Genomic DNA, 13,702 nt, shown 5'->3' with positions numbered 1-13,702 from the left:
CTACTTTGAAGAATCTCAAATATATTTTGATTTGTTTAACACTTTTCTGGTTACTACATGATTCCATATGAGTTATTTCATAGTTTTGATGTCTTCACTATTGTTACGTTCTCCCCTCGGGTGTAGTTCGTCTGAGGAGGAGACGTAAATGCCTGTGCTTGCGCACACAAGGTAAACTAGATGGATGGGGAAGAAATGTGGGGTGTAATGAACTAAAATAACCAGACAACAACCAGAACTCAATGTTAGCCCTCAAGGGACGTTTAGTAAGGTACTTAAACAAAATATACAACACCAATAAAGAAACAGTATTGAAACAAAAATCTAACAAACCAGGGAAGGTTTAGAGAAGGGAATATTTGGGAACGGGGTCCAAGTAATGAAAATAAACAAAATGTCCCTCCTCTTCTACACACCTAATCCTTCCTATCACACTCTAGAACCCTAACCCACTTTCCTACCTGTTTACCAAAAATACAGGGGTGACACCTGCCCGGCTAACCTAGCGTGTAAAACAATGGGTTATCTACGTGTGAATGTACACCCATGGGCAGAACTACCTTTCCCTTCTCCAGGACCCAGGTAGGGTGGAATACATCAGGAGGACAGGCTGGAACACAAACAAAGATAAATTAAAACAACAAATAACCAAATCCTCAAACAGCCAATCAAAAAGTGCACCCTCCTCTCTCTCTCTCTCTCTCTCTCTCGAGCTCACACGGCAATCAGTTTATACTCTCTCGTCAATCAGCTACAGCTGCCAGGACTCCGGACCGAAGCCACGCCCACCATCGTCAGCCGCAACTCAGCACACCTGTAATGCCCAGAACACACAAACACACTACACAGGAAAATGGGGAGAAAGAAAAACACGTCACACGTAACAACTATCATTCTTGCCAAGAGCGTGCAAAGCTGTCATCAAGGCGAAGGGTGGCTACTTCGAAGAATCTAAAAAATATTTTCATTTGTTAAACACTTTTCTGGTTACTACATGATTCCATATGAGTTATTTCATAGTTTTGATGTCTTCACTATCATTCTACGATGTAGAAAATTGTAAAAATAAAGAAAAACCCTTGAATGAGTAGGTGTATCCAAACTTCTGACTGGTACTGTATATATATATATATATATATATATATATATATATATATATATATATATTGCGAGGATACTTTTCTCATATGAGGGCAAAAGTCCCTAGACCCTATTTATGCTCATTGCAGGTACCATCTAATAATCAACTCTGGGTTGTGCACAGTATATACAGTGGACATGTTCAGCAAGTCAATACAGAATGAACTTCCAAGTATATAGGCCTACTCCTAAAGTGTATCCATCTGTAGAATGGGGGGACTGACTCTGACCCTGCTGCTGCTGTGTCTGTCTGGGACTCTGAATACAAGATTCACAACAAGCAGATAGAGACTGCAGCAACCACCAGTACCCAGGAGAGATGCCAGTCCATCATCCACACTGAGCTCAGACAACTGAGGGCTATGGTAGAGGAGCTGAAGAGACAGAGACAAGGTAATAGTCACTATTTTCTCTGGAAACCAATGACTTTGTTGCTTTTGCTCACTACACGACTTTGTTGCTTTTGTTGCTATCCTCACAAGTTTGCTGAGCACCAACCTTTGTTTGTCTACAGAGACACCAAAGGTGGCCTTCTCAGCTGCGCTAGGAATTCATCGTGGACATATAGGGCCGTATAACACTGGCACCACTTCAGTCTACTGAAAGATATTCACCAATGTTGGCAATGCCTACAGCTCAAACACAGGTAGGTGATTTCTAACCATGGTTGAGCCATCTTATACAATGCATGTCAATTTAACAAATTGACAATTGACAAAAGCTTTCATTGACTAATTTCTTTAATGTTTTTCAGGCATCTTTGTGAGGCCTGTGAGAGGAGTCTATGTCTTTGGTTTCTCTGCTTTCAATCATGCCAGTGCACACACTACTGCTATCCGTTTATATTATAATGGGCAGACAATAGTCTCTATCCACGACGAGAAGTCAGGGAGCACAGATGACTCTTCATTCAACAGTGCCTCCATTCTGTTGGAAGAGGGAGACCAGGTCTACATGCGTCTGTTGGCAAACATGAGGGTCTACGAGGACCACCTCATTTACAATACCTTCAGTGGTCACCTCCTTAATCCTATGTAAAACCAATGTACATGGAGCTAATATTAATATTCAAAATGTAATACTACATCTTATTTTCTAAATTATACATACACAGTATAATTTGTATTTACTGTAATTGATTTAGAATTTATCAATACTCTTAACAATGTATTAGCTTTAAATCCATAAAAATATTATGAATAAATACAAAATGTAAACTAAAGTGTATAACCAAATAAAAAGGTAATTTCTATGAACTCTCTGGCCACATGAGTCAAGCTTCTCGTGTACACAAACATAATTATTGTTTTGTTTATACCTCTCCTCATCAATGTCTTTGGATAATATTTAACCCAGACATGCTTATAAAAACAAGAGGTAGGCTACACGCAGACACATCACAGAGGAAAAAGCCTGAGAATCAATACAGACCTGCAGGTTATATAGCCGCAGTAGATATATCTACTACTGAAGTACACATTTAAGTATTGATCTGTAGAATGGGGGGACTGACTCTGACCCTGGTGCTGCTGTGTCTGTCTGGGACTCTCAGTGAAGATGCTGGAGAAGACAACCTGAATGACATCATGGTACAGATTCAGCCTGAACAGGGACGGAACATAGAGAATGAATACAAGACTCACAACCAGCAGGTGAAGACCGCATCCACTACAACAACAACCCAATCAGGATGTGAGCCTACCATTCATACTGTGATGAGAGAACTGGGGGCAATGGAGGAGAGACTGGGAGCAACTGTTAGGTCATTGGAAGGCATGAGAAACAGGCTGGAAGCCAGTGAGAGCCAAGTTAGGTCGTTAAATGCCACAGTGAATGAACTGAAGAGATTCAATGAAGGTAAAGTGTATGATGTATGATGTTCACTGGGAAGCATTAGTGCATAATCAATGAGTATGTTCAAAGTGTTCCAATTGTCAATTGTTTTACTGTATTATAAGTTAACTTAAAGTAATTCTGATCAAACTGTAATTTACCCATGACATTTTTTTTTGTCATGTTGTTGTGCCAATCAAGTTGTGTTAACTTAAACTGAACAGTAATTATTGTAAATGATCAAAACGTAACTGTAAAACAAATGTTGTCATGTCATCTTAAATCCTAGACAGGCCCCAGGTGGCGTTCTCAGCTACTTTAGGAATTTCTGGAACCATTGGACCTGTCAGCAATGAAATCACTCTGGTCTTCCGGCGTGTTCTATCAAACATTGGAAATGCCTACAATCCAACCACAGGTATTTACCTCAATGTCAAAAAAATGTATTTACATTTTTACACACAAAGCTCATGCTTACATTAGTTAGTATGCTGTGTGTAGCTATTACTGTATGTTACATTTCCTTACTTCTTATACACTAAATTAACAATAATGCTTAATACTTTCTCTTTTTCCTCCGATTGTAGGCATCTTTACAGCACCAGTGAGAGGACTCTACCATTTCACCTTCACAGCTTTTGATTGGGGAAGGAGTACAATGACAGGGGCAAGCTTATGTCATAACGGACAGAGAATGGTCTCTGTGTATGATGAGAAGGAAGGAGGTTCCTCTGAGTCCTCATCCAATAGCGCCACCTTCCTGCTACAAGTGGGAGAGCAGGTGTACGTTGCTCTCTGGAAAGATGGACGTCGGATATCTGACAATGCCAATCACTACTCCTCATTTAACGGTTTCCTGCTCTTTCCCATGTGAGGAAAAGATGATGATGAATGTGTTAGAAATATGCTAGAAATGTTCAATATGTTTTTCTGGTCAATTACATACCATATTCTATGTCAAAACTGTAAGATGTTAGCGTATGCTTGTAGGAATGCAAGAGGGGCATCCTGTATTTGTTCTCATTAGATATAATAATTGAGATTTTTAATTAAGAAGGCTAATAAAAAGAATACATTTAATTGTATTTTATACATCTGCTCGAGCAGCACCTGTACAGCAAATACGTGTTTTTTAATGTCTATAATATAATCTAACCAGTAAATTACAGAATATAGATGCTGGTGTAACTAATGAAAACTTGTTCCTCAGTATTTGTTTTGATATGAACAAAATTGTGACCTACGGCATTGAAGACTAATAAATGCGCACAATAAAAATATCGAACATAAATTGGTATGGCAGAGGGTTGATACAAGAGCAAATTAAGGGAGTCCGTATTGCATTTCACAAAAAAATGGGACATACTGTACATACCAGTGTTGACTGCAGGGAAGGCTGCAGATCGGAGGCACTTTCTCTCACACTGATTCAATATCTTCCCGCAGACCTTGTTGATCCGCTGTGTGTCGCAATTAAAGCAGACGTGAACGATCTCCTTGCAGCCCAGTGCACCGGGCCCTGTGGTGCACATCCAGTCTGCTGGCACACACACTGATGGAGAGGAGAATAAAAAAAGACATGGAGACTGCTGAGGGGAGACTGCTGAGTGGATGACAGCTGAGGGAAGGCTGCTGAGGGGAGGACAGCTGATGGGCGACTGCTGAGGGGAGGACAGCTGAGGGGAGACTGCTGAGGGGAAACTGCTGAGGGGAGGACAGCTTAGGGGAGGACAGCTGAGGGCAGACTGCTGAGGGGAGGACAACTGAGGGGAGACTGCTGAGGGGAGACTGCTGAGGGGAGGACAGATGAGGGAAGGCTGCTGAGGGGAGGACAGCTGAGAGGAGGACAGATGAGGGAAGGCTGCTGAGGGGAGGACAGCTGAGGGGAGACTGCTGAGGGGAGGACAGCTGAGGGGAGACTGCTGAGGGGAGACTGCTGAGGGGAGACTGCTGAGGGGAGGACAGCTTAGGGGAGGACAGCTGAAGGGAGACTGCTGAGGGGAGACTGCTGAGGGGAGGAAAGCTGAGGGGAGGACAGTGAAGGGAGGACAGCTGAGGGGAGACTGCTGAGGGGAGACTGCTGAGGGGAGGACAGCTGAGGGGAGGACAGCTGAAGGGAAACTGCTGAGGGGAGGACAGCTGAGGGAAGGACAGCTGAGGGGAGACTGCTGAGGGGAGACTGCTGAGTGGATGAAAGCTGAGGGAAGGCTGCTGAGGGGAGGACCGCTGAGGGGAGACTGCTGAGGGGAGGACAGCTGAGGGGAGGACAGCTGAGGAAAGTCTGCTGAGAGGTGACTGCTGAGGGGAGGACAGCTGAGGGGAGGACAGCTGAGGAAAGAATGCTGAGGGGAGACTGCTGAGGGGAGGACAGCTGAGGGGAGGACAGCTGAGGGGAGACTGCTAAGGGGAGAATGCTGAGGGGAGGACAGCTGACGGGAGACTGCTGAGGGGAGACTGCTGAGGGGAGGACAGCTGAGGGGAGACTGCTGAGGGGAGACTGCTGAGGGGAGGACAGCTGAAGGGAGACTGCTGAGGGGAGACTGCTGAGGGGAGGACAGCTGAGGGGAGCCTGCTGAGGGGAGACTGCTGAGGGGAGGACAGCTGAGGGGAGGACTGCTGAGGAAAGGCTGCTGAGGGGAGGACAGCTGAGGGGAGACTGCTGAGCGGAGACTGCTGAGGGGAGATTGCTGATGGGGAGGACAGCTGAGGGGAGACTTTTGAAAGGGAGACTGCTGTGGGGAGGACTGCTGAGGGGAGGACTGCTGAGGCGAGGACTGCTGAGGGGAGGCTGCTGATGGGAGGACTGCAGAGGGGAGGCTGCTGAGGGGAGGCTGCTGAAGTGAGGCTGCTGAGGGGAGTCAATGGAATGGTATCAACCACATGGAAACCACGTCTTTGATGTGTTTGATACCATTCCATTGACTCCATTCCAGCCATTATTATGAGCCGTCCTCCCCTCAGCAGCCTCCACTGGTTGGCACTTAGTGTTCAATTATAGACATATGAGTGACAGTGGAGGCTGGTGGGAGGAGCTATAGGAGGATGGGTTCATTGTAATGGCTGGAATTGAATCAAGGGTTTCATATGTTTTATGTGTTTGATACCGTTCCATTTATTCCATTCCAGCCATTACAATGAGCCCGTCCTTCTATAGCTCCTCGCACCAGCCTGTGAAGAATAAGCTGATAAAGTGATCTATGAAGTGATTTTTCAATGTCTCTACATCTTAGTGAAAAAGATTTGACTTCGTCAAATGATTACTTTCTGACTTGTGTGAATGGATTGCTCGGAGAGTTTGTGATTGTGTTAATATGATTGTGTATTTTAAACACCGTAAACAAACCTTGTGCTAACTCTGCTTGGACTGTGGAACCTGCAGCAGTCAGAATAGCTTTGGAGACACCTACAGGAGGATAAGGGGACGTGAGGGGAAACAGAGAACAGAACAGAACAAACAAACAAACAAACAAACACACACAACAGTGATGACTAATCAAAACCACATTGGAGGACAATGGTAACCAGTGCTACCTGAGTGGTTGGCTGGGAAGTCTGTGGTGTTGATGATGACTTCATAGGTAAATTAACTGCAAGGTAAACTCAGCGTTCCATTGGAAATGAGGGTAGTTCTGGTGTACCAAATGCTGTCGGTGTGATCGAGGCGTGAACCACGGAGACTCTGTGCCACAAAATGAGTAACAAAACATTACAAAACCTGTCCAGATCATTTCTCAAGTCATCAGTCTCAAGTCAAAGTCGAGTCCAGAGTCTTGAGGCTCCAAGTGTAAGTCAAGTCTCAAGTTACAAAATGTGTGACTCGAGTCCAAGTCATGTGACTTGAGTCCACACCTCTGTTATTGATAATATCATACATGATAAATATTGCTGTCCAATACTGTAATGGTAGGAGGAGGAGTAGAAGGAAGAGGGGTAGATGTTGGGGAAGATGGGAGAGAAGATGGGGGGATAGTGGTGGTAGGTGGAGGGGAGAGGGGAGGATGTTGGGGAAGAGGGGAGAGAAGATAGAGGGATAGAAGTGGTAGGAGGAGGAGGAAAGGGGAGAGGGGAGGATGTTGGAGAAGAGGGGAGAGAAGATAGAGGGATATAAGTGGTAGGAGGAGGAGGAAAGGGGAGAGGGGAGGATGTTGGGGAAGAGGGGAGAGAAGATAGAGGGATAGAAGTGGTAGGAGGAGGAGGAAAGGGGAGAGGGGAGGATGTTGGGGAAGAGGGGAGAGAAGATAGAGGGATAGAAGTGGTAGGAGGAGGAGGAAAGGGGAGAGGGGAGGATGTTGGGGAAGAGGGGAGAGAAGATAGAGGGATAGAAGTGGTAGGAGGAGGGGGAGAGGGGAGACGGGAGGATGTTGGGGAAGAGGGGAGAGAAGATAGAGGGATAGAAGTGGTAGGAGGAGGGGGAGAGGGGAGAGGGGAGGATGTTGGAGAAGAGGGGAGAGAAGATAGAGGGATAGAAGTGGTAGGAGGAGGAGGAAAGGGGAGAGGGGAGGATGTTGGAGAAGTGTTAAGTGTCAAGTGTTTACACTTGTTATTTACATCTCAATCCAGTGAGCAAAACTGGTTGAAAAGATATCTTACCTCTAATTTCTCTCTTCAGCTCCTGCACTTCAGCATTCAGCTCTGTCTTTGTGGCATTGAGCCTGGCCCCCAACGCTCTTTGTCCATCCAGCTGCTGCTGCTCTAGAGAGTTCAGTTTAGCTTCCAAGCCTCTGAGTCTGTCCAATTTAGCACTCTTCTCCAGCTCCTTCTCTGTGGTATTCAGTTTGTCCTCTAAATCAGTTAATTTTTCCAGGTACTTATCTAAAGACTTCAGTCTAGCTTCCAAGCCTCTGTCTGCCCACTTCAACTTTCTGCGCCTCCAGGTCTACCTCTGTAGCATTGAGCTTGGCCTCCAGAGCTGTTATCTTATCTGATATACCTTCATTCTCTTGCCCTAATGAGTCTACTCTTGCTACCTGCAACTTCAGTTTTGCCTTTGTGGAACTGAGGTCCTCTTCCAGGGTTGCAATCTTGCCCAGCTGCTTTTCCATATAGTCCACTCTATCTTTCAGAAGATTATACAGATTTACCGGATCACCACATACGGTGTATGGTAGGGCCACGGACAGGCAGCTCAGTAGTAGCAGAGTAGTCATCTTTCCCATCGTCAAGGGATGTTCAAAGGTAAGGTCCCTACACTGAGCGGCTCAGTGTAGTATTGGTGCTCCTGTGTAGTTGGTTGTCATGTGACTGAGCGTCTAGACATAGTTGATTTACCTGTTTTCCCCAAGGGGAGGATATGTTTTGACAAGGAACACATTTGGATGGCGTTCAGTCTGCCTCATAATGTCAAGAAACCATCATTTGGTTTTTTTGAAGACAGAGTGGACAGCACCATCACGGGACAAATGAGAAGGTAACCAAGAACAAGGAAGACATTATTAATATGCTGTGCTAGGCCCAGTGATGGTTCACCTCTGCCAGGTAGGGGGGATATCTCTACATCTCTACCCCTAGATGAACACCTGCCCCACCCCACACTGCGGTAGCGTAGCCACTGGAATTAACATTCAAGAGAGCAAAATAATTAATTAAACAAACATATTTTATTAAAACAATACATCCATTAAGAGATTCTAAAGTACAGTTTACAAAAATATAATGTTAAAAGAGCTTGAAAATCAAGTAAAACCTACTATCAAACTTCTCCAATAATGTAATGTAATTTAACCCACATGTTCATCATATCTGTAAACTATTGTATAAAGAGAGAAAATATTAAGGGAGATCATAAATGTTCTCTAAAGTAGTGTGAAACATTTATTTATTTATTTTTTTACTGTATTGACAACACTATTTACATGCACACTGGGCACACACTGGTTGAATCAACAGTAGTTCCATGTCATTTGTCATGAGCACTCTCTCTCCCTGGTAGCAACATTAATTGCATTCAATTATCTTCCACTCTGCTCACCTCCCTCTCTCTACTCAGCCTAACTAGCTCCACCTGCCCTGCTCTGCTCTTGTTACCTGGCCAGCTGCACTGCATTTCCCACTCACCATCCTCACCTTGCCTCACTCTGTTCTAATTACTCTGCCAGCTGAACTGCATTTCCCCACTACCTCTCCCAGTATATCAAGCCCTGGTTTTCAGCCAAGCCCTGTCAGATCGTCTTCAAACCCGGACCAGTAACCTGCCTGTCTGCGCTCTGACTCCTGTTTGTGATACCGATCCTTTCTTGACTGCCTCCTTGTTCTACTGCCCCGTCTACTCCCAACCTGCCTTCTGGACCTCGACTACTCTCCGATCTTCTGCCCCTCCGGTAACTCGTTTCTGCCTTCTGTCTCTCACCACGATATTTGCCCAGCCCTGATCTGTACTTCTGCCTGCCATTCATATTGCTGTTGTGTGTGTGTGTTCCCCCAGGTCTCCGACCACCAGATGAGCGTGCCCAGACGTTTCACCACCCTCAGCCCGATACGCCGCTCCATCACTGGGGAACACACACACTAAGCACTTGGACTGGACACCCCCGGACATTTGGTGACCCCCGGAGCACAGGTACCCACAGGAGGACCCTGAAAGACCCCTGACACCCCTGGGACTCCTCTTCCCGCCTGTAACCTTGAATAAAGAACTCTGAATTTGAACTTGCGCTCTTGGGTCCTCTTCTGTGCGTGACAGTCATTTCAATGAAATTACGTTGAACAAACGTGGAATGGACATTGAATTGACGTCTTGGCTATTCAAAATTATTTTGACAAGCAGTTGCCACTAAAAACTGTTGATCAAAGCCTCAAGTAATTAACCTATTTTTGAAACAATTTGCTGGAAATGCTCAACGCTTCAAGAAGCTTTGTTTCCCCATCACTAACGTCCAATTGTAGGACGACAGCGTTGCTAGTGCTGTCACTGTCTCTGGAATCAGACACCTGGTCAACTCCGCCCTTCACAAAGATGGCCCCTGTGTGGTGGGAGTTGTAGCCGAATGTGCTGAAGGTGAAGAAATAGAGGCCATTCACGGGTGCAGTGAAGATACCTGTAACAGAGGGGAAGCAGTAAGATATACTGTACTACTACTAGTAGTAATACTACTAGCAGGCCTACTACTAATATGTATCCACTACCCACATTGACACTGCAAGTTCATGCAAGGCCAGAAACCTTGCGTAGCTAGCTAACAGTCTGTCACTAGAAATGAATGTAAGCCCTATCCGACCCACACATGTCAAATACCGTACCTGTGATTTTGTTGTAAGCACTTCTGGTGTTTGAGAAGACCCGTTTGAAGACCAGGGTGGTGTCTGTGCATGGTCCTTTGTAGAGCTCACCGGACGTCGCCAAGGTCACCAAAGAGGCAGTGACAGACGGCTACCAGAGAACAAGTGGCCCAATACATTATAAAGGTTTTTTATTTATTTTATTTTTTTATTTAATTTCACCTTTATTTAACCAGGTAAGCCAGTTGAGAACAAGATCTCATTTACAACTGCGACCTGGCCAAGATAAAGCAAAGCAGTGCGATAAAAACAACAACACAGAGTTACATATGGGGTAAAACAAAACATAAAGTCAAAAATACAACAGAAAATATATATACAGTGTGTGCAAATGTAGCAAGTTATGGAGGTAAGGCAATAAATAGGCTATAGTGCAAAATAATTACAATTAGTATTAACACTGGAAAGATGAGATGTGCAAGAGATGATATGCAAATAAAGATACTGGGGTGCAAATGAGCAAAATAAATAACAATATGGGGATGAGGTAGTTGGGTGGGCTAATTTCAGATGGGCTGTGTACAGGTGCAGTGATCGGTAAAGTGCTCTGACAACTGATGCTTAAAGTTAGTGGGGGAGATAAGAGTCTCTAGCTTCAGAGATTTTTGCAATTCGTTCTAGTCATTGGCAGCAGAGAACTGGAAGGAATGGCGGCCAAAGGAGGTGTTGGCTTTGGGGATGACCAGTGAGATATACCTGCTGGAGCGCATACTACGGGTGGGTGTTGCTATGGTGACCAATGAGCTAAGATAAGGCTGGGATTTGCCTAGCCATTTATAGATGGCCTGGAGCCAGTGGGTTTGGCGACAAATATGTAGTGAGGACCAGCCAACAAGAGCGTACAGGTCACAGTGGTGGGTAGTATATGGGGCTTTGGTGACAAAACGGATGGCACTGTGATAGACTACATCCAATTTGCTGAGTAGAGTGTTGGAGGCTATTTTGTAAATGACATCGCCGAAGTCAAGGATCGGTAGGATAGTCAGTTTTACGAGGGCATGTTTCGCACCATGAGTGAAGGAGGCTTTGTTGCGAAATAGGAAGCAGATTCTAGATTTAACTTTGGATTGGAGATTCTTAATGTGATTCTGGAAGGAGAGTTTACAGTCTAACCAGACACCTAGGTATTTGTAGTTGTCCACATACTCTAGGTCAGACCCGTCGAGAGTAGTAATTCTAGTTGGGTGGGCGGTTGCCAGCAGCGTTCGAATGAAGAGCATGCATTTAGTTTTACTAGTGTTTAAGAGCAGTTGGAGGCTACTGAAGGAGTGTTGTATGGCATTGAAGCTCGTTTGGAGGTTTGTTAACACAGTGTCCAATGAAGGGCCAGATGTATACAAAATGGTGTCGTCTGCGTAGAGGTGGATCAGAGAGTCACCAGCAGCAAGAGCGACATCATTGATATACACGGAGAAAAGAGTTGGCCCAAGATTTGAACCCTGTGGCACCCCCATAGAGACTGCCATAGGTCCAGACAACAGGCCCTCCGATTTGATACATTGAACTCTATCTGAGAAGTAGTTGGTGAACCAGGCGAGGCAGTCATTTGAGAAACCAAGGCTATTTAGTCTGCCAATAAGAATGCGGTGGTTGACAGAGTCGAAAGCCTTGGCCAGGTCAATGAAGACGGCTGCACAGTACTGTCTATTATCGATCGCGGTTATAATATCGTTTAGGACCTTGAGCGTGGCTGAGGTGCACCGCATGACCAGCTCGGAAACCGGATTGCATAGCGGAGAAGGTACGGTGGGATTCGAAATGGTCGGGTGATCTGTTTGTTAACCTGGCTTTCAAAAACGTTCGAAAGGCAGGGCAGGATGGATATAGTTCTGTAACAGTTTGGATCTAGAGTGTCACCCCCTTTGAAGAGGGGGATGACCGCATCAGCTTTCCAATCTCTGGGGATCTCAGTTGTTACGAAAGAGAGGTTGAACAGGCTAGTAATAGGGGTTGCGACAATTTCGGCGGCTAGTTTTAGAAAGAAAGGGTCCAGATTGTCTAGCCCAGATGATTTGTAGGGGTCCAGATCAGCTGTCTGAATTTGTTTGAAGGAGAAGCGGGGGGCATGGGCAAGTTGCAGCGGAGGGTGCAGAGCTGGTGGCCGGGGTAGTAGTAGCCAGGTGGAAGGCATGGCCAGCCGTAGCAAAATGCTTGTTGAAATTCTCGATTATTGTAGAGTTATCGGTGGTGATAGTGTTTCCTAGCCTCAGTGCAGTGGGCAGCTGGGAGGAGGTGCTGTTATTCTCCATGGACTTTACAGTGTCCCAAAACTTTTTGGAGTTAGTGCTACAGGATGCAAACTTCTGTTTGAAAAAGCTAGCCTTTGCTTTCCTAACTGCTTGTGTATATTGGTTCCTAACTTCCCTGAAAAGTTGCATATCGCGGGGGCTATTTGATGCTAATGCAGTACGCCACAGGATGTTTTTGTGCTGGTCAAGGGCAGTCAAGTCTGAGGAGAACCAGGGGCTATATCTGTTCTTAGTTCTGTATTTTTTGAATGGGGCATGTTTATTTAAGATTGAGAGGAAATTACTTTTAAAGAACAACCAGGCATCCTCTACTGACGGAATGAGATCAATATCCATCCAGGATACCTGTGCCAGGTCAATTAGGAAGGCCTGCTCGCTAAAGTGTTTTAGGGAGCGTTAGACAGTGATGGGGGGCCTGGGTTAGCCTCTACATCACCTGCAGGGCCTGGGTTAGCCTCTACATCACCAGAGGAACAGAGGAGGACTAGAATGAAGATAAGGCTAAAGGCTTTAAGAACTGGTCTTCTAGTGCATTGGGTACAGAGAATAAAGGGGGCCGATTTCCGGGCGTTGTAGAAAAGATTCAGGGCATTATGTACAGACAAGGATATGGAAGGATATGAGTACAGTGGAGGTAAACCTAAGCGTTGGGTAACAATGAAAGAGATAGCATCACTGGAGGCACCGATTGAGCCGGTCTCGGCGTGTATAGGGGGTGGGACAAAGGAACTATTTGAGACAGTTTGAGAGCGACTTGGGGTTCTACAGTGAAATTGTATTATAAGAGCTAACTGGAACAGCAATAGGCAAGGCATATTGACATGGGAGAGAGGCATAAAGCAATCACAGGTGTTATTAGAGAGAGCTAAGACAACAACTGGTAATGGCGATAAAGTTTGGGCTGAGGCTAAACAGATAAACGGGACAGGGTACCGTGTAATGAAGCCTGTTACAATACATGACCAAAAGTATGTGGACACCTGCTCGTCGAACATCTCATTCCAAAATGAGTTTGTCCCCCCTTTGATGCTATAACAGCCTCCACTCTTCTGGGAAGGCTTTCCACTAGATGTTGGAAGATTGCTGCGGGGACTTCCATTCAGCCACAAGAGCATTAGTGAGGTCAGGCACTGATGTTGGGCGGTTAGGCCTGGCTCGCAGTCGGCGTTCCAATTCATCCCAAAGGTGTTCGATGGGGTTGAGGT

The 13,702-nt window shown here is 45.5% G+C and overlaps 1 protein-coding gene across 1 annotated transcript; it reads left to right on the top strand.

Annotated features, from left to right (window-relative positions):
• Positions 1-2,511: 2,511 nt before the first annotated feature.
• On the top strand, positions 2,512-4,067 carry LOC121564506 (complement C1q-like protein 2). Its single transcript, XM_041875798.2, has 3 exons — positions 2,512-2,997; positions 3,263-3,391; positions 3,561-4,067. The coding sequence occupies exons 1-3, from the start codon at positions 2,640-2,642 to the stop codon at positions 3,845-3,847; spliced, it is 774 nt and encodes a 257-aa protein (XP_041731732.2). The 5' UTR covers positions 2,512-2,639; the 3' UTR covers positions 3,848-4,067.
• The last annotated feature ends 9,635 nt before the right edge of the window (positions 4,068-13,702 follow it).

This window comes from Coregonus clupeaformis, unplaced genomic scaffold (assembly GCF_020615455.1).
Source record: "Coregonus clupeaformis isolate EN_2021a unplaced genomic scaffold, ASM2061545v1 scaf2559, whole genome shotgun sequence".
In the NCBI taxonomy this organism is placed as follows: Eukaryota; Metazoa; Chordata; class Actinopteri; order Salmoniformes; family Salmonidae; genus Coregonus; species Coregonus clupeaformis.
The sequence above is the reverse complement of the archived record's forward strand: the minus strand, read 5'-3'. Positions and strand labels throughout refer to the sequence as shown.

Coding starts and splice junctions, on each gene's coding strand:
- LOC121564506 (XM_041875798.2), top strand. CDS start 2,640: ATGGGGGGACTGACTCTGACCCTGGTGCTGCTGTGTCTGTCTGGGACT. Junction 2,998..3,262: donor ACTGAAGAGATTCAATGAAG/GTAAAGTGTATG, acceptor CTTAAATCCTAG/ACAGGCCCCAGGTGGCGTTC. Junction 3,392..3,560: donor TGCCTACAATCCAACCACAG/GTATTTACCTCA, acceptor CTCCGATTGTAG/GCATCTTTACAGCACCAGTG.